General features: G+C 37.2%; 1 protein-coding gene across 1 annotated transcript in view; it reads left to right on the forward strand.

Moving 5' to 3' along the window:
* LOC140243760 (unconventional myosin-X-like) overlaps positions 1-23,820 on the forward strand; it is a 195,782-nt gene that overhangs the window by 79,494 nt on the left and 92,468 nt on the right. The window contains exons 4-9 of the mRNA XM_072323425.1: positions 12,955-13,400; positions 15,026-15,213; positions 16,844-16,972; positions 17,917-18,041; positions 20,547-20,560; positions 21,463-21,547. Of these exons, the coding sequence (XP_072179526.1) occupies positions 13,281-13,400; positions 15,026-15,213; positions 16,844-16,972; positions 17,917-18,041; positions 20,547-20,560; positions 21,463-21,547 (661 nt within the window). The 5' untranslated portion in view covers positions 12,955-13,280. The remainder of the gene's footprint in view (positions 1-12,954; positions 13,401-15,025; positions 15,214-16,843; positions 16,973-17,916; positions 18,042-20,546; positions 20,561-21,462; positions 21,548-23,820) is intronic.

The following is a 23,820-nucleotide window of genomic DNA, read 5'->3' on the forward strand; positions in this document are numbered from 1 at the left end:
AGAGACACCAATTAGAGTTTTGAGTTGATTACATCATCACATAATGTTGTACAACCAGCTGGGGAAAACATAGGTTCAAAATGCTAAAAAAAACATTGTACAACTTTTCTATTACAATTGATTTTAATGAAACTTCTTCTGTTTTGTCTGTTTGGTTGTACTTCATATATATTGTTGACTTCATATATAAGTTGACTCTAGTATGGCGTGGACTATCATTTTAAGGGAGAAAGGGGGATGAGGCATGTTTTAGGCAAGAGATACATTTGCAGATCTATAAAGAAAAGAGAGTCTGCTTTCATGAACACTTTCACTGGTTGTTCCACCTCTATATGTGATACGGGTGTATATGAAATGTCCAATAGATCCGCGATGACAGCCCAGATTTTGTCCAAACATTCCCCGCTAGTGCTCTGCCTTTGAACGAGCGACATCTAATCAGGGCAGGAAAGGCCATCCTCAAATTGGCAATGTGCAGAAGGAAAGAAACGCACACATGAAAAACAGAAAAATTAATTGGTTCATCAGATGAGACACATCACATCAATCATTTCGAGGGTCATACCAATCGGATCTAGCTATGATCTGAAGGATCATCCTGAGGGGATCATGCGCAGCCATTTTAACTGCGTGAGTAACCAATTCATCATTAAGGCTTGACTTCCCCACTCATCTCTGTACACATACCCTCCCGTAATGGTTTCTCATCGAACTTTGATGGATATGAATTATGGCACATTAAACCCAAGGCAAGTATGTTTATGTTCTTAAGTTCAATCGGAGGGGATTGTCGGCATGGTCCTGTAATGCTCAAATCTTGATTTGAGTCAGAGAGGAGAAAAAAGGGGGAGGCAGTTTTGTTTTTCTTTCCAAGGTCATAATAGGTCTTTTGTATAAATACTAATTTATTTTAGAAATGCCTATTACATTATGAAAGCAAAGTTTCTCGGGAGAAAGCAATACTATGTTGAATTATCATATGGTGCTCCTCATTTCAAACTAGTGACAGACAAACAGACAGAAAGAGACAGACAGATGCACACACACACTCACACACATACACACATATGACCCTCTGAAAACCTCAGATTGAACTTCAAGGAGAACCCCTCTTATTGCTCAGCCTTTTTTTTAATAGTGCAATGGCATGGCTGCAATTTTCCTTGCATACTTTTGTACTGGTAGGTAGTGAGATGTTGATTGTTGTGGTACTGAAAACAAATCATTTCTAAGTCTGTTTGCACTTTGCCCAGTTCTTACTTTAAGTAGCATATTTAAGAAGACTGATTTCTTTATATGTGATGTTCTCTTTCCTCTTCCATGCTCTATTCTATTCTTCAAACATGAATTATCATTATTTGCATCATTAGGTTCTTTATTACATGTTTATCTTCAGTAGATGTGAACATGAGAGGGGGCATTTTTCATGAGGCATTTTGTCAGATATTTTTTTCTGACAAACTGTTACAATCTAGTGAAATCCTTGCATCTTATTGGCAGAGAGCTAATTTGCCAGAAAAAAATATCTGACAAAATGCTTCATGAAATACCCCCAGGTAATTTCATTGCCCTGTTACAGTAGCTTATTTGTTTTCCTCATAGAATGGCACTGTATGTACGGTCTGATGAACTAATGTATAAGTGGATTTTTTTTTTTTTTTTTTTTAGCACATTTCGTGCAACAAGAAACTAATGCAAAAATTTAAGGACACTGTTTTTTTTTTTTTTTTTTTTTGCTTTTGCTTGTTATATGTAAACACTATTTAATGATTTGATTCCAAGGAATTGAGTATATTTGAGATTCATCTAACCTGTCCGAGCAGGAAAAATCACCTGAAAATGTCTGCTTTTATAGTGTTGTACTTCTTCAGTGTGAGCCGATTTTGACACCTTTTGATCTGTTACTTTTGACTTTACTGGTTTCGTTTAAAGTGCTCAGTTTTTTCTTTGATCTGAATGTCCTTCATTGTAGCAGCTGATTTCCTGAATCCGTGTTGATATCTCATACATTTTATCCCTTTGAATGGGCCCTTTAAGGGAAGGGGACCCATGAATTTAGATTTGGACCAACCTCATCTCTTTTTGTGTGTGTGTCAGGGAGTGTAGTCGCTAGTATGTTGACTTTGTGAGAATGAATATGTCAGTATTTGTGCTGGTGATATATATATATTTAACATAGAAACATAAAGTTCAACTTGAGTGCACATGAGTGAATGATAACTTGAGATCATAAAAGCATGGGAGAACAATTACAACCATCTGACCCCATGTACCCTCTCCTCCACCTATTCCCAAACAAACAGCACAGAGTAAAGTAAAAACAAGAGTAGAAATAAAGTGGAGCTAATAATCATTACTGCTATCAAACCGTGTCTGCCGACTAGATCAATGATTTTATCCGAGATACCATCCTTATATCACTTAAATACTCAACTTACGTATAAAATGATTCATTATGGTACTAACTACGTATCACATAGATCAAAATGGCAGACTTTGCAATGCACGATTGCGAGAAATGCTTTAGTGCCAGTTGACTGAATTGCAAATAGAGGCCTCGTTGCGCTTTGGTGACGATTATGGTAAGTTGATGTTGGAGAGTATAATTTATCGTTTTCATTGTACAGTCGGTATGCTTGAGGTGCTGTTCTTCTATGTAAGCTCCCTGAATTCCCCACGACGATTAGCTGACTTGCTGTCGTTAGCCTGATAGAACTGACCATGAGGCGTCGTCTCCCCACGCTACAGTCGCCGTAGCAACACCTATCTCAGAGACTGCTCCGATCATCATCATCAGCTCTTTGCAAGAGCTCACCTTGAGAATGCATTAGCTCCAGTCATACGAAAGCATCGTCGATGTCGTCGCACAGGGAGAAAATAAAAAAAGAAAGCAGGGGGAAAAAATGTCAACCAGCCCCCTGTTCGTGAGTCACCACAAGAATTACCCTTCTATTCCCCCATCGCACGCCGAGTTGATCTCTAATGAAGTCGATGTACGACGATGCCATATACTTGACTGAGTCTAATTGAAACTCCAAATTGCCGAGGGCTTATGGGGCATTGTTATTTTTTTTTCTTCTTTCGATTCTACCTCTCTCCTCTTTTATAGACAGCACACGCGTTGTAATCGCTGGCGCTTTTGTTAGTTTGGAGGGTGGAAAGGGCAGTATGGTTACCCTACTGTCAGCTGTACAAAAGTCATGAATCATTTATTAGGGTAATGAGTCCCCTGGAAGTTGTCATGTGCATGTCTGGAGCTCCTGGGGGCATGAGATCCCTGCCAATGTTTAAGAAAATCCCATTTTCTGTGTAAATAGCACACTGAATAATGTCAAAAACTACCCCAAGAACTTTTCTCACTGGCTCTTATCTCTGTTTTGATGCCAACGCGTTTGGAGACAAATTATTTCTGCTAAGGCTACAATTTTGAGTCATTTCAATCAGGGAAGATCAAGGAATAAGTGTATTGTGAATTGTATGCATGCTTAAGTATTACATATACTGTCCCTCCCAGTGAGATTGTCTCTGGCATTGTTGACATATTGTGTGTGTGTGTGTGTGTGTGTGTGTGTGTGTGTGTGTGTGTGTGTGTGTGTGTGTGTTCTTTGTTTTTATTTTACTTCCAAAGTGTATCAGTCCTTTCCTGTGGATTTAGTGGCATTGAACAGCGAATATAGTAAGACTCATAATGAAATTTCCTTTAATATTACTTCTGCTGATATTAAGCATAGTAATGACAAAAATGGTAACTCTATGATTACGATAGTGTAGCAAATTGTCACATTGCCAGGATACCATTTGCATCTGTACATGAACAATGAGGAATGGTAATTGTGTACTTGTTTTGTGAGATGGTAAAGTGTAAAGTATTGTTAAGTAAAAACTGTCACATTATGATTTCTCTAAAGCCCTGAAGTCTGTCATCTATGGCATGCTATCTTGTGGTATGATATACTGTATACGCTATATATTTCGCATGGGTTTTATTTTCGCGAATTTCGTGAGTCGGGAGCTATTCGCGAAATTAACAACACGCGAAAATATTACCTTCCAAAATGAATCCCTTGCCTTGACGATACGAACATTTTACGGCTTACCGAACAGACCATACTGGCTAAGCTTGTTTACGTACATATGCATGTCCACGTCTAACTAACGGTTACTACATTTAGTATACACAGCCCAGTTGCTGTGGTAGCATTCGTTGCTAGTAAGTTGAAAATTCACACTTTCTTTGCCACTTCATATTTTCTCTGGTCCCCCATTCGCGAATTTAACCATTCGCGAAAATGTGTGACATCGGCAATTCGCGAAAATTTATGTACGCGAAAATTATAGCATATACAGTAACCCATTTGAAAGAAATAATCACTAAGATAAAGATGTGAAGTTTTGTCTGAATGAGTTTTATTTGGGTGTCTCAACACTCTGTTAGAACTCTTGAGGGTACACACATATTATTACATGTATATAATGCAAATACACACCAACATATAGATGAAATATGTATGTATTATACAATCTATACAAATGCATGCAATAAACTCTCTCACTTTCTGTCAAGAGATGAAGTATATGTTTATAATACAAATGTACCTGTACCTCTCAAGGTTATATTAACACTGAAGTCCATATATTGAAGGGGTCTGCAAGTAAAGTCTACTATCATCAAATGTCCAGTGTCCAAGCATTAAATAATGGAGGGGAAGGAAGGTGCATCTGCAATTCCTTTTTGGTTTTCATTATCTCCATAATCTTAATTACATCTCGTAGCCTTGAACAGAAACACTGAAACTGTATACCATCTTCGCTTTTGTGTAAAACTCGTCTTCCCTGGGATGGGGCGTAGAGGGCTGTTGGGGTTTGGTAGGTGTCATATTGATTGTTCTTGTCCACACCGCACCACTTTCACTTTGCAAACTACCATAATAGTAACCACAATATCTGGAGTTTATTGGTTACTCCGCTGCAGCAGAGTTGTGCTGTTACAGCAGTAGATGAGTTCTTGCTGCTCATTGATTGATCAAACAGAGACTTAATATTTATTTTATTTATTTATTTTTTTTTTACCTTTTGTATCTGGTTGCTAAGGAAACAGTGAATGCTTTACAAGCTGGTAACCACATGACTAACTGCTTTGAGTCCCCTCCAAAGTGCTAGGCAATGTCATGCTTAGGGGCACAAAACGGCTGCTGTCAGGGGATTTGAACCACAGACCTCCCGATTGATAGCCTGGGGTCCTATCCACTGAGCCACACTGGCTCCCACATGATATAACAATGATCTTGCCAGCTACAGCTTTACATTGTACATGTAACCACCGGAAGAATGAGTGAAAGTCACATGAAAACATGTGAGGTGTACAAATGCTTGTATATATACCATGGTGAGTGTTCCAATTGTAGATCATCTCAGCAAACTTCATGTGTACAATGTAGTTTGAAAATCACTCTGCTGCTTGTGAAGTTTCATTTTTTTTTTGACGAAACTGTGATATTCATAGTTGAAGTCACATTATGCAAACTGAAGGTGGTAACGTCATCACCTCACAATACAAGTCTCTCATTGACCTCTACATAAAAAAATCATTAAATTTTCTTTTTTGACATGACACCTGTAGTAAAGAATAAATGATATCCCTCACATTGAATTATTGCAGTCTTGAAAATCATATGAACAGCATCAGTTTTTATAACTTTCTTATATGGTTGCAACCTGAATTATTTGATGTTTAATGACATCATGTGAAAGTTAAAGATTAGTATTCGCTATTTGTTGTTGTTTTTTCAAATTTGTGTTTGATCTTAATAAAACTTTAACTATTCTATTCATTTGATTTTACTCAAATTCATCACATTTCACCTGAAAAATACGGCAGATTGCCCTTCGAGATGTTGCTTTGATAAAAAGCGACATAAAATGCAAACTGGATAGTGATTACAGTTGAACCTCTATTAACCGGCCTCCCTTTATCTGGATCTCTCTATTATCTGGACGCAATCTCGCCGTGATTTTTTTAATAATTACGGGAAGAAAGGGGGATTCCCAACTCCTTGAGAACTCCTACCCAAACACACATGAATTACATATTACTTCCAATATGATTAACATACATTGCATCAAATTTCCTTCCAAATTGCTTACCTTCAGACATTTCAACATCCCGAAATATCCCCAAATGTAACAATGAAAAGGTTGCAGTATACACATTACTACATGTGGTACTACAATGGGCTACATCAGTACATAAAGCATTGAGTCTCCCGTATCCGGCCAAATCCCTTATCCGGATGAGCCCCGGTCCCGACTTGTCCGGATACGAGAGGTTCAACTGTAGTTCAATGAGCACACCAGCCATCGATGAGCCTATTGGGGACAGTTTGAGATTACAATCCCAACTGTCTGATCCTCGCGATAAATGAATAACGGGGTAATTATACAATGGACTTGTCTGCTCTCAATGATGTCTGTAAACAGCAATTAGGTCAAGCACTATGCAAACATGTGAGTGTCAAGAGCACACAACGTAAAAATTCGCATACTGATGGTCTGGCTGCTTGCTAGCGAAAGGCGCTGTTCTATCTTGACGGACACTGTGTGTTTACCCGCACATCTGCTTGCTGTCGATATTGAATGACCTAGAACACACAAAAGCTACATGTGACAGGTAATTGCATTTAGTACTGTTTTCCTGTTTGATAGAGATGTGTTGGTTTGTATCCATTTTTTTCCTGTGGATTGTTTTTTTCAGATTGGATATTTCTTTGTTTTGCATTCAGTGGCATCCAGTATGAATGCAGAATGTTTATTGTATCATACTATTGACAGTAATAGTAGTTTCATTCCATTTCTTGATCAGGTTTACATTGATAAATTGAAACAATTCAAAGGGACAAAAGGGTAGAATTGTCATGAAATGTGGACATGAGTTTAAGAAACTCATGAAATATAGCATTCAAAATTTGCATGTTGCCAGGAGGCAGGGATATAAATTGCATTCACACAAACAAAACAAATAAGATGATGATTTCACTGTCTTTGCTGTCTTATAAATACTCACTAGATTTTACTTTATGACATTAATCAATTAAAAAAAAAACTATCCTTTGTATCAAATTATCACAGTATAACCATACAACAATAACCTTTGAGGGGAAAGGGCTGATCATTTATCAGATAAATCATGAATTAGGCAATTTGTGTTCACCAACCAATGGGAAAGTTCTGCAGTGGTGACATCATCGCCTCAGCTAATTTGCTTATAGGGTGTGGCTGCAGCCAATATCATTGTTTTATGAGAACATAATGAAACTATCAAATTCAACATATTTCTCCATGTCCTTGTCCAAATCTCATTACACTTTTACTAATCTTTTTGTAATATTTTGCTGTGGACATATAGAATGGAATTGCACTTCTGTGGTTCCACAGAAGTCTTAGTGAAAATGTACCCAGTTCTGCAAACCGATAGGTCATGAATAGAAGAAATTTTTAATCGATTGCCTCTGTTCCCTTTTGTAATTCATCGAACCCCAGCAAAATTAATGATTCATCTTGGAGGCAGGGTGGATATCACTGACATTTCGCTCGTTATGAAATGCATAATTGAAAAAGAGGGACAAGTGCTAACAAAATTTCCACACCCTTTCGACCTTAAAACTGCACTGATGAACAGTACTAACTATCCCTTCTATGTTTGCAGCCAGAAAATATTGCTATGACAAATTAACCTCCCTAGCTTGCTTGGTAGGTAGGTGCTCTTTCTAAAAATTTAATGACATTTAGCTTTGTATGAAATACATACACGTATATAATGAGAAAGATGTCGAAAGGCTAAAAATATCCATACCCTTTCAATACTATACACGCTATGATAATGGGCAGTAATTATCATCGGTACTACGTTTTTAGCCCGATAAATCAGCCTCTGTGGATTATTAGTCAAGTAGTGCTCTTTCCAAAAATGTGGTAAAATATTCTGGTGCTCAATGTGGATCATTTTAAATCTCCTGTTTGCTACAGCTGTAGAAAGTACTTCAAAGGTGCTGGTAGAAAAACAGGAAGTACAATGTGTAAAGGGGAAAAAAATGTACAGTGTATGATGGATTGCACATGGTCATACAGCTGCAGTATCTAAAGTTCTTTTGCTGTGAAAGCCAAGTACATTGTTCAGAGAAGAGAAGAGAATGGGAGATTTGTATGTATATTTATGATAGATTTCAGAAAATGAGAGAGGGCAATTTACAATGTACATATTAGTAGAGGAATGCATATTTGTACATTTATTTGTTTGTGAGTGGGTGTGTGTATTATGTATATGTATGCATTTGAGAAATTAGTGAAGGAGAGAGAGAGAGAGAGTGTGTGTGTGTGTGTGTGTGTGGGAGAGAAATCAAAGACAGTGTGTTTGAGAATAATATGTGTGTGTATACATATGTGTGTGTATTGAGAGAGAAAGGAAGGAATGAGTGCTTGTGTGTGAGTGTGTGTGTGTTTGTGTTAGAGGGAGAGAGATGGTAGAGGGAGAAAAAAGGGACTAGAATGTATATTAGTATGTGTGTATGTGTGTGTGTTTTAGTGTGGTTGTGTGTTTAGAGAGAGAAAAAATGAAAGAGAAAAGGGAGAGAGTATGGGTGTATACATGCTGTGTGTGTGTGTGTGTGTGTGTGTGTGTGTGTGTTAGAGTGAGAAATGAAATGGGGGGGGGAGACAGCAAGAAGAGAGACAGAGTGTGTGTGTGTGTTTATGTGTTTGCGTTTATGTCAGGCAAGAGCAAGAAAGCTATGAAAGTATAGAGTGATGATCTTTCCATCTGTTTCTGTAATTGCTCCAAACCAAGCAAGGTACTTTCATCCCAAGGGGAAAATTATGGCTTATGAAAAGGTACCGTGACATCTGAATGTGAAGGAGATGGGAATCAAAACAGACATTCCCTCTGTGCTTAATATTTGTGCATAAACTTGACAGTCTGCATACAAACAGTGTAATGAGGTCATGGCGCCAGTTTTACGTGCAGAGCATAGAGGTGTACTTGAAATTTGTGATGAGGTTAAGGGTGCAACACATTTTTTCTTCAATTTTAGCTAGTTGTGATCATATGATGCATTTTAGTGGCATGCCAAATCTATGCAATGCATGATATTATCACATAAAATCACTCTAATATGTATGCTGTGTTTTATGTCTACAGTACTGATTAGTTAATACCTGTGGCATGTATTTCTGAACACACAAAAAATACATCACCATACATGTAATGAAATTAGAATCGTGTAAAAGTTGTTGAAGGGACTGTACAGATCTGGTTGAGGTGAGGATTTACCTTTGAATGTTTTGTGAGATATTCAGAAACCACTCTATAAGATGTCAAAGAGCATACAATTCTAAGGGGAATCAAAAGTTTATTTGATGAAAATCGGTTTTGAAATGACTGAGATATCTAAAAACAAGGTGAAACAAAGAGATCCTAATAAAAGGTGTGGCATGTCGCCTTTTATTATTATCGCTTTTTTGATATCTCCGCCATTTGAAAACCAGTTTTCCTCAAATAAACATTGAATCCTTCTTAAAATTACATGCTCTTTCATATTTCATAAGAGGTTTGTCATTATCTCACTTAGGAATGTTATAAACCTGAATCCCCACCTCAACCAGTACCGTACAGTCCCTTTAATTGCACTTTGTATGCCATCACTCCTGACAGTGTTGTTCACTTGCATTGCAATTCAAACATAGTATACATCTGTAAGTGGAACATTACCACCCACATACAATCCTATGTATCTCAAGATTTTGTATTATCTCAAGTAAAGTAAAGACTCTTTTGAATCACCACATTTACATTATGTACAACAAATTGAATATCCTAGCAATGTCAGCAGGAAGCTGGGAAGACATATCAAAAATCAATTGTATATGTAGCTACTGTGACATTTCAAGAAATATCAGGACATGATTGTCTCATGACCCATCAAAATGAGTTACCATTTCACTACTTCTGGTGAGTTGTGACTTTGTAGGATGCTGGTCCTTTAACACGGTGCCATTAGTCATAAAAGGTGTGTGTTATGAAATGTGAGAATCATCATCATTCATACTTGGTGAAGTGTCACTGAATGTAAAACCACCATCATTCATAATCCAGTGCATAGATGATCATAATATGGTCGTTTGAGTGCCAGAACGTGCTTACTCCATTGATTTTTCCCTGCTTGCAGTATTTACTCCCTTCTTGCACTCAGCTGATGACATTTCAAACTACCATCAGTCACGCAAACTGCGTGTCATTGACTGTAAAACCACAATCATTCTTCACACACAGGGTACATGTATGTGTTGAACAATCATTGCCCATATGGGTACATCAATCATTTAAAAATGTGCAGAAATCATTATCACTTGGGTAAAAGAAAGGCATTATATAAGATATAATTTATGATGTATGTGATGAGTTTCTACCTCTTCTGGTGAGCTGTCTAGAGAATAAGGAAGATAAAAGTAAAAACAAAACAAAACAAAACAAAACAAAACAAAAAACCTCTGATTGCCAGAGCATCCATGCCTACTCACTTGTGAGGATAATGGGGGGGGGGGGGGGGATGATGCACACAATCTTGTGAAAGAATTGTTCAATACAGCAATTGACTTCAGTTTTTTGATATTCATGAATTCTACAATTAGTGTAAAAGATATCGAGGATATTGATAGACAGGAGTTTGAACTATTGTAATGATACTTTTATCTCCTCTTGTGTCACATAATACAAGAATTGCGGTATAAGGGTGTCTCTTAATGAATTTGTTCAATGGTAGTATTTTCTACTTGATGAATGGAAAATTAAGTGTCAGTAACATACAATGTACATATTGTATCTGCTGAAACAAATGGGGGGATGTTTTCATAGACTAAATATGCCCCCCTCCCCCCAGCTGCCATACCCATGCTTGCAACTACAGCAACAAAATTAAAATCTCACATCATCATTCATCACTCAGAATGTTCCCATTGGCAGGTGTTGCATTGGTTTTCGATTAGTGATGAGCTAATCATGTGTCATGTATCAGTCTGGTCCCCTCCGTCAGATGTTGCTGCGATTAGGCAGCGGGAAGTCTGTCCCGAAACCCGGGCGGCACCGCGTCTGATTTCGACGGTCCGGCGTCTGGTTTTTGATGTCTCTATATCACGCTCTGTTTGCCTCCATCTTGTTCATTGGCCGCTTTTGGCAAATTTGTTAAGCTCTCATGTCCAACAGCTGATACCATGGTATCATTTTAAACCTGCTTAATTTGTATCGGTCTGCCTGAAAAGAAGTAATGTCTTATACCCCTTTCATAAACTCAATAATGCGGATAATATCCGCAACATTTGGTCGTAAAATCGGAGCGGGGAAAGAATAATGCGCTTTATTTCGACCCTTCTATTATCCGCATAATAGCAGCATCGGGACCAGATTTGGAGTTTATGAACGCAAACCCAAATAATGCGGATAATTGCCGGGATGCGGTCAAACGTCACCTGTCTTTCCCGCAGGAGGGACGTGTGCAGTCACCATGATGATTATCCGCTTTTTTCAGGACGGGCGCTCGTAAAAATAATGCGGATTATTTTCAGAGTTTGTGAACGCATTTTTTATTGAATTATCCGCATTATTCTTATGCGGATAATAGGAGGATGAGTTTATGAAAGGGGTATAAGCTTCAGGAGTCCAAGGTTTAGTGACAAATATCTCTTTCTTTCTCTCTGTCTCTTGCACTTGCATTTTTGTCTCCATACTTAGAAACACTTTTACACATTGTACAATGATTTGATTGCTCACATTGAAGTTCTCAGGGTCATGCTGTACTCAAGCAGTCAGTATAGCTTAGTTTGGTCCCTACCTATTGGCTGTGGTATGACTATGATACATATACGTACATGGTAGTGTGTGATATGTACACACACACAGCAGTGCTGTAAAGTCATTCCAAAATGTGTAGAAAGAGATAAAATTTGTGGTAAATATTCAACTTTTAGCTGACTCTAGAGATTCACATGCAAGTAGTTTAGGTTGTAAAATGTTCAGGGTTAGTTTGTGCACGTTAAAGAATCATTATACAAGGTGATACAAAAATATGCGAGTGCCTTGCGCTCATGCAGCGGCTTCAGATTAAAGATAGTCAGGTATCAAATACTAAAGGACCTCTCATATCACCTCTCTCTGAAAATCTGGATGAGAAACTACTCTCCTTTTTATTTGGCTTAAGTGAATTTCTGTAATTTTAATGGCACAAACAAACTTCACTCCCACACCATGCAGACACACATCTGTAGCTTTCGGGTTTGTTAATCCAAGGAGGTATAACCTCCTTGGTTAATCTTAGTTGTTTGTTTCATTGTAATGAAGAGATCCAGGCCATTTTGTACTTCCCTGACAAATGAATGATTGTAGCCCAGGGTTATATTACATGGTTCGAACAGATAATGAGCACATTCATGACGTCAATGTCAGTATTATTAAAGAGAGCCTTCAGGGTCAGGTAAGCTCAGAACTTTGCAGCAAGTGTTTACTGATGGCAGTATTCCTCTGTAGACTCACACTCCAGTCTGTTTTTTTATCATGTTTGTCAATATCCAGTACAACCACCTTCACAGTTAAATGCTGCACTAGTACAGACTTTGCTGTAAATGCATGCAGGTGCCCTGCACTATCTTTTCTTCGAGCCTGTTAAAGTAGATTTGCAGATTTGAAATCATAAGTCTGTTTGTGAAAAGACTACTTTGGTAATGATAGTGTCGTTCGTTATCAGAGAGGTTTTCTTTTTGTGTAGATGTCTGCAGATAAGACTACTGTACGTGTGAGCATTCCTTCGCCCTGTTGTTTTAATCCGGAAACAGACACCTGGAATTCCTGTACAGGCATGCTGTCAGGGTACACCTTTGCTCATATTCATATCCTTTCCTTTATCTGACCTCCAGGACCGAACATCAACAGCGCGGAAGCGAGGGAAATGCATCTCAGGTTACGACTCCGGTAGCAGGGCAGGAAAGCAACTAGACTAGATCAACGTGATCGGAGCGATATCACCTCCAGGGGGAGACTAACATCAACAAAGATATTCCTACTGTGCCCAACTTTGGACGGGCGGCATCGACCTAAATGCATTAAGCGGCAGAACCAAGTACCTGTCTTACTGACCCCCTTGTAAGAGGATTGGTCGGAACGGGTCTGCTGGGGCAGAGCTGGTGGAGGAGGAGGAGGAGGAGGGTGGAAACAGACGGGGAAGGTGCATCAAGCCATCGCCATGGCAATGACGTTCCTCCAAGATGGAGTCGGCCTGCAGGACATGGCCAAACTCATGGACCTGCATGAGGGCAGTATTCTGGACAACCTCAAGCTGCGCTATGAAAACGACAGGATCTATGTAAGTCAGAGACCAGGATGAGCTTATATTCTGCTGTTCCTCTTGAACTCAATAGCTACTATATATGCCTGGCTAATCTTAACCTACATGTATCAAGTTGTGGAATAAATTCTGCTGCAGAAACTTTGATTTTGTCCTCAGTTAATTGACAAAGATGTCTGAATTTTACTTCAAATCTTTTTTTGGAGAAAGCAAAAATGGAACAGGGTAGATTCATTAAATCTTCACACAAAAAAGGAGAAAAAAATAGAATTTTGTCATGTTCAGACAGAAATATTAACCATGAACGTTGAAGATGTGTTGCCAATTTAGATATCATTGTTATGCTTTTGAAAGTCCTGAAATTAAACTTAAAGCAATGGTACCTGACCAAATGGGGCTGAAATGGAAGAATATTTTTGTTCTACCTTGTGCAATAGGAGCACTGAAAAATTAATGAAAAGATTCAGATCATTAGATTCAAATTCTAACGAAAAGATTCAGCACCAAACCACAGAAAAATGTAGTTTCTGGGATATGATAGGTTAAAACACACTTGCTTATTAATCTTCTTTGCAAAGGGCTATTAATCCTCTGCAAAGGGTTATTAATTCTCTGCATAACACATTAATTTCCTGTCTGCAGGTGTGTGTCTGAAATTTGTGTATATTTGACTCATTGGCATCGAAAGGTTTAAAGCAAGCAAATGGAACTTCTTGGCTGAGGGCAATGCATGGTACAATTGATAGAATTGATTGACAAAATTTAATGAAGAGCATAATGTAGAGGGCTGTAAAACTTATTTCATTGTAGTACAATTTTGTTACAAATGTAAGTGCTACATTACCCTGTATATTCTATGTATAGCTTGATAACCCCATTGTTCTATTTAACAAATCTGACTTCTGAATTTGGTAGCAAAAATATAGATCATAAGGATTCTCCTGTCTTATGTAATTGAAGATAGTTGTTTGCACAGATATCCATCAATTTTTGGATGCTGACCTGCAAAATTGACATAAAATTTGTAAATTGTGCAGTTACACTCTGCTTACATTCAATTTGCAGCACTAATGTGGATTTGTGGATGAGCACAATTACATTTGGCTCGTACAAATATTACATTGTATGTACTTGCATTACTTTGGCAAGAATAACAATTGTAATTCATCAGTACTTCATTTCCTTTAAATTCGTTTTTGCATGATAGGACCTGGATTATCCAGCTATCTATTATCTGGATTCTCTGTTATCTGGACGTCGACTCACTGACATTTCTTAAATATGTATTCATGCAATTTCCATGCCGATCTCACTCAAAACAAATACATATTCAATCATGATGTCTTCAGTAAAAGACATGCTTTCAGAGAAGCAAATAATTGTCTGTCTGTTCCCTCCGTGCTGTCAAAACTTCACAAGAAGTACAACCTTTGACGGAAGAATTGTGAGTGTTCCAAGTTACTAACAGTCACATATTTTGCAGTGGAGTTTAGATCTGCTATCTGTAGAACTTGATGCAAGCTGTGTTTTAAATTATTCAATTGTCAACTTCAAGTCTCTAGACAGTAGGACCGACCAACCCTTTCACGAAAACTGATTTATTGCATACGATGAATATTCACTACTTTTTTATATCTATTCAGACGTTCATCGGCTCAATCTTATGTGCTGTGAATCCGTATAAGACGATTCCGGGGATGTACGACACAGCACTCATGCAGGTCTACAATAAGAAGCACATCGGCGAGTGCCCACCGCATATCTTTGCCATCGCCAACGACTGCTACTATTCCATGTGGAAGAAGGGGGAAAATCAGTGTGTGCTTATCAGGTAAATCTTCCAGACTATAGGTTCAAGTAATCACTTGAAATAGCTACCATTCATACAGTTTGCTGAAGAAGAAGTATTATAACTGCTACGTGTAAATCATTTCCAAGTGAGAAGGCAAGGAACTGCTGTGCAAGTAATAACGTCTGAATGATTTGTTCATTTCTCTTTCCTCTTGTTTTGTTTTTGTGTTTTTTTATTACATGATCATGTGCACTGGTATGCATTAAAGGAACTCTTTAATGATAGTATAGTACGGCTTACACAGTATTGTAGCTGGAGTGGCTTGCATTGTGTGATGCCAGTCCAAACTTAGTAATGAGGCTCATAATGCCTCCAAGGCTATGAAACTTTCGATCGCCAGATCTTGGACTTGTGAAGAATGAAGACTCGATGAGGAAGTCGTACGGTATGAGAGATAATGCAGAGGTAGCCACCAGTATTGTGTGTATAATCACATAAGCTTAACATCCTTTCGTGTAACCGATCAAGGCCCCCAAAACCATATTTGTTTGATTTGGTTTTGTATCTTCTTATTGGGATTTTCTTAATATTCATTGTATTTCAAAAGGTAGAATAAAAACTGATCATTCCTTTGAGCCTTGTTTTGGCCTTATACCACAAACACCATACACAAATTGTACTGTAGTTTATTGTGGTTGCAGAATTATCAAAAGGCTCTATTTGTTTAGGAATCATTTTCAATAAGCTTATTCTTGTGCTTTTCATGATTCTGCCACTATCATAATTGATACCATGCACTCTTGTTTGTTTGTTTGTTGATTTTGATGCAAATCTTGTAAACCACGGATTAAAGTGGAAATAAATGCATTGAAATAATTTGATAATTTTATGAATGATCCTGAAATTGGCAATACATTTGAAAAGATTTGATGCAGATCCTATGAATTCAACCAGTCACATCAAGTCCTTTTCAGTATAGAATATGCAGTAAAATTCAGAGTTGCCAATTTGATCACAACAAAATTATAATTGCTGCAGCAGAATTACACCAGGATTTTTAATGGGTTCTCACATGGATCTATACTTACTTTACTGTAGGCTTGTATTTGACAGATGGCAGTTATTATGGTCCAACATTCTTCCAGAAATATTTCCTTCCTTTGAATGTCAGTCATGGTTATCCAAACATTTTGTGTAGACATTAAAAATATGAATAAAGTTGCTTACCCTGCAGTAGATATTAAAATGTATAATAGAGCATAGAAACAGCTTCACACAGCATGGTCTAGTAGGCAGTCTATCATTGTAAATTGATAAAGTGATAAGTTTGCATTATAATCTGATTGTCCAATGAAGAGAGTTGAAGACATAATGAATGCAGGTTTTTGTTTGTTTTTTTTATGACAAAGGGCAAACAAATTGATGTGTACAATGTACATTTATAGCTGTACATATTTTGTTAACAGCAGTGTAGGTGTAAACTCACTTGAAAAAGAAAAAAAAATCTATCAGACAAAATGATGAAAAATTGAATTAGAAATGTGAAGACATCAGGAGTATTCTTTCAGAATTGCTCGTGTTTATGCAGAATAGTATGCTAAAGAGTGATACTCAGTATTTGAATAACATTGTATTAATGCTGGCTTTCCATTTTGTGTATTGATATCAGTGGGGAGAGTGGTGCAGGCAAGACAGAAAGTACTAAGTTCATCCTGAACTACCTGTCTGAAATGAGTCAGGTGGCCACCGTTGCCAAGGAGCAAGAGGTCAGAGTTGAAGATGCCATTTTGCAGAGCAGGTCAGTATATTTAGTATAAATGTTAGTATGAAAACCCATTTATTTCAACAGCAGAACTGATGATTATGTATTACTGATTATTTGTTTTGTTTTTCTTTTGGGTTTTTTTTTGGGTTTTTTTTTATTGTAAAGCACTTCGAAACATATTTGTCCTAAGCACTATATAAATTTTTCATATTATTAATGATCAGCCTATTCAGGGTCTTACACAGACTTTTTATTTCCCTTGGGTACAAACTGCAGTCTGTATGCAATAAATGCATGAGATGTGATTTCAGTAATTAACTCTATTGGAGAGGCACTTTGACACTTTAACAATTTAAATCTTTTGTTTTTCGCAGAGAGTTCCTCATTTTTTTTCATGGTTGACAACACTGTTTGCAATGTGAACTTAAACAATTAAACTGAAGCCATGGAAGGTTCAGTTATTTTGTTATTGCAGTATTCTGTAGCTCAGAAAACGAGATAAATTCTCTGAAGGTGAGAGCAATGAGGCTAATGATTCTCTTTAATGGTATTTTAAAAAAAAGAAAAGGAAATTAGCAGTATGCTCATTACTTTCAGCTATAAAGCACTCGGCTTGAGTTACCTCTTGTGTCTTTGTATCAAGTTTCATTTCACAGGAAATCACATTGAATATTGTTTGAAATCAAATACTGTCATTCAGAAATTCTTACACTGCCATGTGTCATTGTAGCTGGCCAAAAGATCTATAGTACACTAGAACTAAGAGGTGTCAAAAATAGAAGATATTTGTTCAGTGTTGTCTCTAGTGTACCAAGTGTTGAGCATACGATACATCATTTGATTGGCAGCTTGCCAAGCTAAATTTTTCCTGCAATTTTTATCTTACATTCAGCATTTTGTTTACTGTTTGTTTATAAGAAATGAAGGGGCAAAGCAACAGTATCTCATGTTATTGTGTTCCAACACTTACATTGTAGCCCCATCATGGAGGCATTTGGCAATGCCAAGACGGTGTACAACAACAACTCCAGCCGATTCGGCAAGTTCATCCAGCTCCAGTTCACTCAGAGTGGTGGCATCTGTGGAGGAAAGATTCGAGACTGTATCCTTGACAACGGCATCACGTTGTAAATGGATGCCAGATTTCACAAATGGCAGATATCACCAAACAATAGAACAATGATACTTGATCATAGTGGTGTACACTCAACTTACAATAGATATACATTGTGTGTTTGATGTAGAGTGTTCAAAACTGAGACCAATGATTTACGACATGTACAGATGTGTCAGGGAAGCTGTGAGTAATGAAACTGGGGATCCATTGTATATGCAGGAGACACAAAAGCTGGAGTGGTCATGTATTTGAAAAATGGCTACCACTGACAATTCACATTTAAAGTATGCTTTGACTAACCCATATAACATAACATAACATAACATAACAAATGCTGGCTGTCACTATTGCCAATTTGCAGAATGTTCGAAGAGATGGTATAGTTCTTGTTTGGATGGAGATTCAGGTTTTAACTTTTTGTATGACAATTGGAAACCGCTTATACATACATTGTATATAAAGCATATGCTTCTAAGAGAACTTGAAGTTTATTTGATGAAAATCTGTCTTGAAATGGCTGAGATATCAAAAAAACAAAGTGGTCCTAATAAAAGGTGGGACCCACTTTTTTTTATTTTATGACCACTTTATTTTTCTTTGTTTTGGGGATATCTCGGCCATTTCAAAACCAATATTCATCAAATAAACTTTTTATCTCACTAAAGGTAATCCCCCATCTCAACCAGAACTACAATGTATACCATCCCTTTAACCTCAAGAGTCTGAAATGCTATTTCAGTGAGGATATGAGTCCTGCAATATCAATTCAAACTCTTCGTTGGGGAACTTCTCTATTTCTCGCTTCCACCATTCATTAGGTACTGTATGTTATGTACCTGCCTGGAAACTGCGTGTTATACATAGTATGTAAAATCTTTCCAGCTGTGTGTTAAGCATTAGATTTGCATCTTGTGTGTACAAGCATACACAATGTGCTACTTTTCGTCAAGACTTCTTTTTTGTTGTTGTTTGAAATATAAAATGCAGTTAAAAATTATGATTATGAAATGATATCGCACACATTATACATACACACAACCAAACTATAATTCATAGTTGAACGTTAATTGTCTTTGTTTTTAATACAAAAAGCTAGATTGAAATGTGTGTTTGATGAATACAACAATTGATTCTGAATCCTCTTAAAGATTGATTTTTTGCTCATGATGCATGTAGGTAAAAGCAACTTCAAAATTGTATACTGGTACAATGTATCTTATAACTCTGGATCCATCTTTAGGAAGACATTGTGTAGATGAGCAATGCCACCAGTAAAGCATGCGATTGAACGGGACGGATACTATAAATTGTACATTAATTGAAAACATTAATGAGAGACAAATTGTTTTCAAAAGGTCTTGTGTCTCCTTAATCAAGTAATTATGAACATATAATGTCTCCCTAAAGCTGTATCCATAGTTTATTTATATACATATGCAGTGTACATATATATATAATTTTTGAGGTATTTTTCTGGTTTCAATGGGGCAGACTGTAGGGTATTAAAGTACTCTGCAAACGGAAGTAATCATTCCCCGCATTCACTTACACAGACACATACACATGCATAGAGTATATAGTGTGCCTGCTGGTCAGGTAAAGTCCAGCCTCACACCCAGTCTCTTCTCATTAATTATTTCAAGGACTCTCCTGTTAATTTGCATGACATTGTATGGGGGCTAGATGCAGGTTGATAAAGAAAGTTAATTGCGTTTTCTTTGAAAGAAGACTATTATGTGTGATTGACTAGATCTTTCTGTGAACATTTGTATGGTGCAGTTGAGTACCCATTTGGTATCTTGTTGATAAAGACAATTTGAGGAAACCTTCCATCTTTTTCTTTTTTTTTTTTTTGTGCACAGAATCTTCTGAGAAATAAACCATAACTCCTTTAGAAATTGCATGTACAGTATGCCACTTAAAGCAGGTAATATTTGTACTTCACATGATAGCAAAATTGATATCAAATTGACGTGGGATGGAGAATCCCCTCCCCAAAGCTTCCTCTCAAATTTATGCATGCTGTAGCAATTTGTGTTGAAGTGACATCATGAGGTGTTATGACTGCCTAGTTCTCTACCTTTGTAAAACTTGAGTTCATTCTATCAGTGGAATGCAATCTGAGTTTCCCAGACAAAAGTCATGTATAATATAATGCCATCTCTTTCATTTCACAGTAGGCCTATAAAGCACTTAGGCGATGCATTGGAGTGCATTCTTTGTGTTTTGTGTCTTCAAGGTGAAAAAAAAATTGGAGGGAGATAGAAAGAGAATATATAGAGAAAGAGAAATAGAAAGAGAGGAGAGGTATTCATAAACTCTATCCATCATGTCATACGTCAGTGCTTGTGTTTTTTTTTTTTAGGATGTAATGATATATACATTGATGAATCCCAGTGAAGATACAACACCTGTTCTATCAATTCATTGTGCACTCGTTTGTTTGTTTGTTTTTGTACCTTAACTTCCTGCTAATTCTCAATAATTCAGACCTGCTTGAAAAGGTGAGTAATCTGTAAAAAAAAAAACATTTTCTTTCAGTGAAGAGAAACAGTTGCATGTATGATAAACTACTGATAAATTCTTAAAAAAAAAAAAAAATCTGTTGAACTGTAACTCCCCTAGATATTACATGAAATTGAATGACTGTTTAGTTTTTTTCTAGTCAGCATTTACATACATCAACAGAATTAATACAATATTATGATCAAGACAATGTTTTGAATTTAACTCTGAATGTTTAGAAGTCTAATGTCATCATGAAGACCATCTTTCAAGAACACAAACCAATTTTCTTTGTAGGCAGACTCTGTACACAGGCTACCGTAATACAGGCTGCTGGTGTGTGTACATAATAATATGCTACAGTACAACACCTGTGAATGTAGTTATACAAAGTACTGGTATGTGAGAACTGATATTAGATTATTTAATAACATCCATTTCAAGGTGAAGTGCTTTAATGGTGGTGGCATTGCGCATCTTGAGATGGAATATCCTCACGAATGTGGACGTCAGTAAACTACACCGATGCTTTACATCTTCTCATATATACTCTATTTTTGTCTAGTGACAGTAATAGAAACAAAAAATTAAAGTGCGCTGCATGTTGAATTGTTGCAATTCACAAGTTTTTACAAAATAGAATTGAAGGAAAGCCACTTAATTGATAGCTGTCTTTCTTTTTAATCGCTAATTTTTAGGGATGGAATTATCATAAGAAACACAAGCTCTGTCTATTCTGAGTTAATAGTTATGTCTTTGGATAATCCTTTGTAATAGGATTTGTGTAGAAAGAGAGTGTGTGTGTGTGTGTGTGTGTGTGTGTGCAATCGCATAATTTAACTCAGACTAAAATTCTCTTTGCTCATGTTTGGTAATATTTCATCTTACTCCTACGTGGCAGAATCGAGTTGTCGGGCAGAATCCACAGGAGAGGAACTATCACATTTTCTACTGTATGCTTGCTGGCATAGATCCACAGCTGAGAGGTAAGCTCTGCTGTTTCAATAACCTCAAAGAGATCATCTATATATTCTCTATGTTGCCTTCACAATCTCTTCTTGTCAATCACATTCGATGATAGCATTTTCTGTTTGTTAAGTTGATGGTGGTGATGTTGATAATGATGGTGATGATGATAATGATGGGGATGATTATGATGGTGATAATAATGCAATAGTAATGACCGTGATGATGCTGATTATGATCGTAGCAATAAGTGTAATGCTGATCATAGTGATCTGGATGATAATGATGATGATGATATTACTGATGATATAATCATATGATCTTGAAAGTAGCAGTCAAAATAGCTCAGTAGTATTATTGTAAACCCGATAAGGATGGTTTGATTTTGCTACAACACACATTTCCCATAGACACTTGCCCGAGTATACTCGGAGCTTGTCCTCAAGATTGCAGTTGTGTTTTCATAGTCATCATTACCAGAGCTCACGTACCAGTACATCATTTATCTTCTCATTAAATCTCATCACTTTCATTGAAAGTGTTTTATTTGGCATTTTTATTATGAATACATGTATGTGTTTTATAGACTCTGTATGTGACAGCAAGTTCCTAATTAATCTGTTAAAAACTGTATTCAATATGGGACAGGATATCCAGAATCTTGTAAATTGACTAACCCTTAGAATTCAATCCATCAGAGAAAACTTCTCTATGGGTGTGTGCATTTTAGTTAGGATGCATCCCTAAAATATCCAATCTTAATCTACACATTTTTAAGACCTTTTGAGAGCCCATTTATCAAAGCAAAGATTATATCATTCTTGTATATTGTGTACATAGATTTGCATATTGTTAGAACATCAGGCACTATCTCCCTGTAACAAACCAGCTACAAGTCTATTCCTGTACCCCCCTGCAGCCAAGAATGCCCCCCGCAGAGTGGAAGAACTCTCATGAGGGAATGTATAATTTGTTGCCAATTTGAATATTCATAATCCTTGTGACTCAGAGAGAGGCGCTGACAGAGCGTTGTTTTCTTCCCGCTTTATTCTTTTAACTCCCTCGTGTGGTCATCTTTCCTTGCCACTCTCGCATCCGGATGGACTCTATCGCCGCGCTAATTCCCACGTCAGCTGCATTAAGTAATTAAAGCCGGCTTGCATAACACTGTTGAGGGTGAGGGAGGGTCCTGCGTCCTGCGATGCGAAATCCGCATTGGACGAGTAGCTCCCGGCAACAGTGCAGACGTACCAGACACCCATGCGATGTTTTCAGACACTTAAACAAGTCTGCCTACACATTTGCCCCCTTTTTTATAATGGAACTTAAAAAAAAAAAATTCTTCTTCATCCACTATACGAATATGTGATTATATGTGATTAACCATGGGATATGCATGTTGTAATTATGCGCAGTGACTATTAGTCATTTATTAGTAATTCCACCCAAGGAATGGGACAGACATAACTGACTCATTTAAGTCAATACTGGACAGATATAATAACACAACAGAGTACAATCAAATTATGGAAATTTTCTGCACAAATTACACCAAACTCCAATGTGTCGGTAATTGTCAGAATATTTTGCCAGCACGCATGAATGCAAATGATTTTTCCACTCCCAGTCTCATTCCAGTGTACACTCATACTGAACTGTTTTATACTGATAAGACATTACATGCTTTTTTCTTTCCTCTGAGAACTTTTCATCTGTATTTTCAGACTATCATCGTAAATATACTATAGTGATGGGATAATCAGGTGACACATACAAGGATAGTGCTAACTCCTTATATTTTAGGCTTTACTTTTGTGAAATTTTTATATGGTACTTCGGTAGGATGTTTTGTGATACAATTACTAACATACACATATGCATCAAATGTGATAACTCGAACATTTTTTTCAATCACTGCTCCCAATGGTAAACAATACCTTTAATCGCCCATCTTGAATCCATCTTCATGGATGCAGGCAATTCATTGAAAGTAGATCCTTGAAATGAGGCTACCATCACAAGCGTGATGGAGTGGTTCCATTTTCAACCCTATCTTTCTATATCTCTTTCTCTCTCTCTCTCTCTTTCTCAATCTGTCGACCACAACAAAAAGAAGTATATCACGCTGTAATATGTGCCTGACCAAATGGTCAATATTCGGCAGATGAATGGTAAATACCAAGGACCGTTAAAGCCTGAAAGTCTTTAGGACGGTGTTATAATGGCTGATTGGTGGGCAATTACGCGGAGCGGTTCATCTCCCCGAGCCTTTCATTCTAGGAGCTTTTGTGTG

This window comes from Diadema setosum, chromosome 20 (genome assembly GCF_964275005.1).
Source record: "Diadema setosum chromosome 20, eeDiaSeto1, whole genome shotgun sequence".
Lineage (NCBI taxonomy): Eukaryota > Metazoa > Echinodermata > Echinoidea > Diadematoida > Diadematidae > Diadema > Diadema setosum.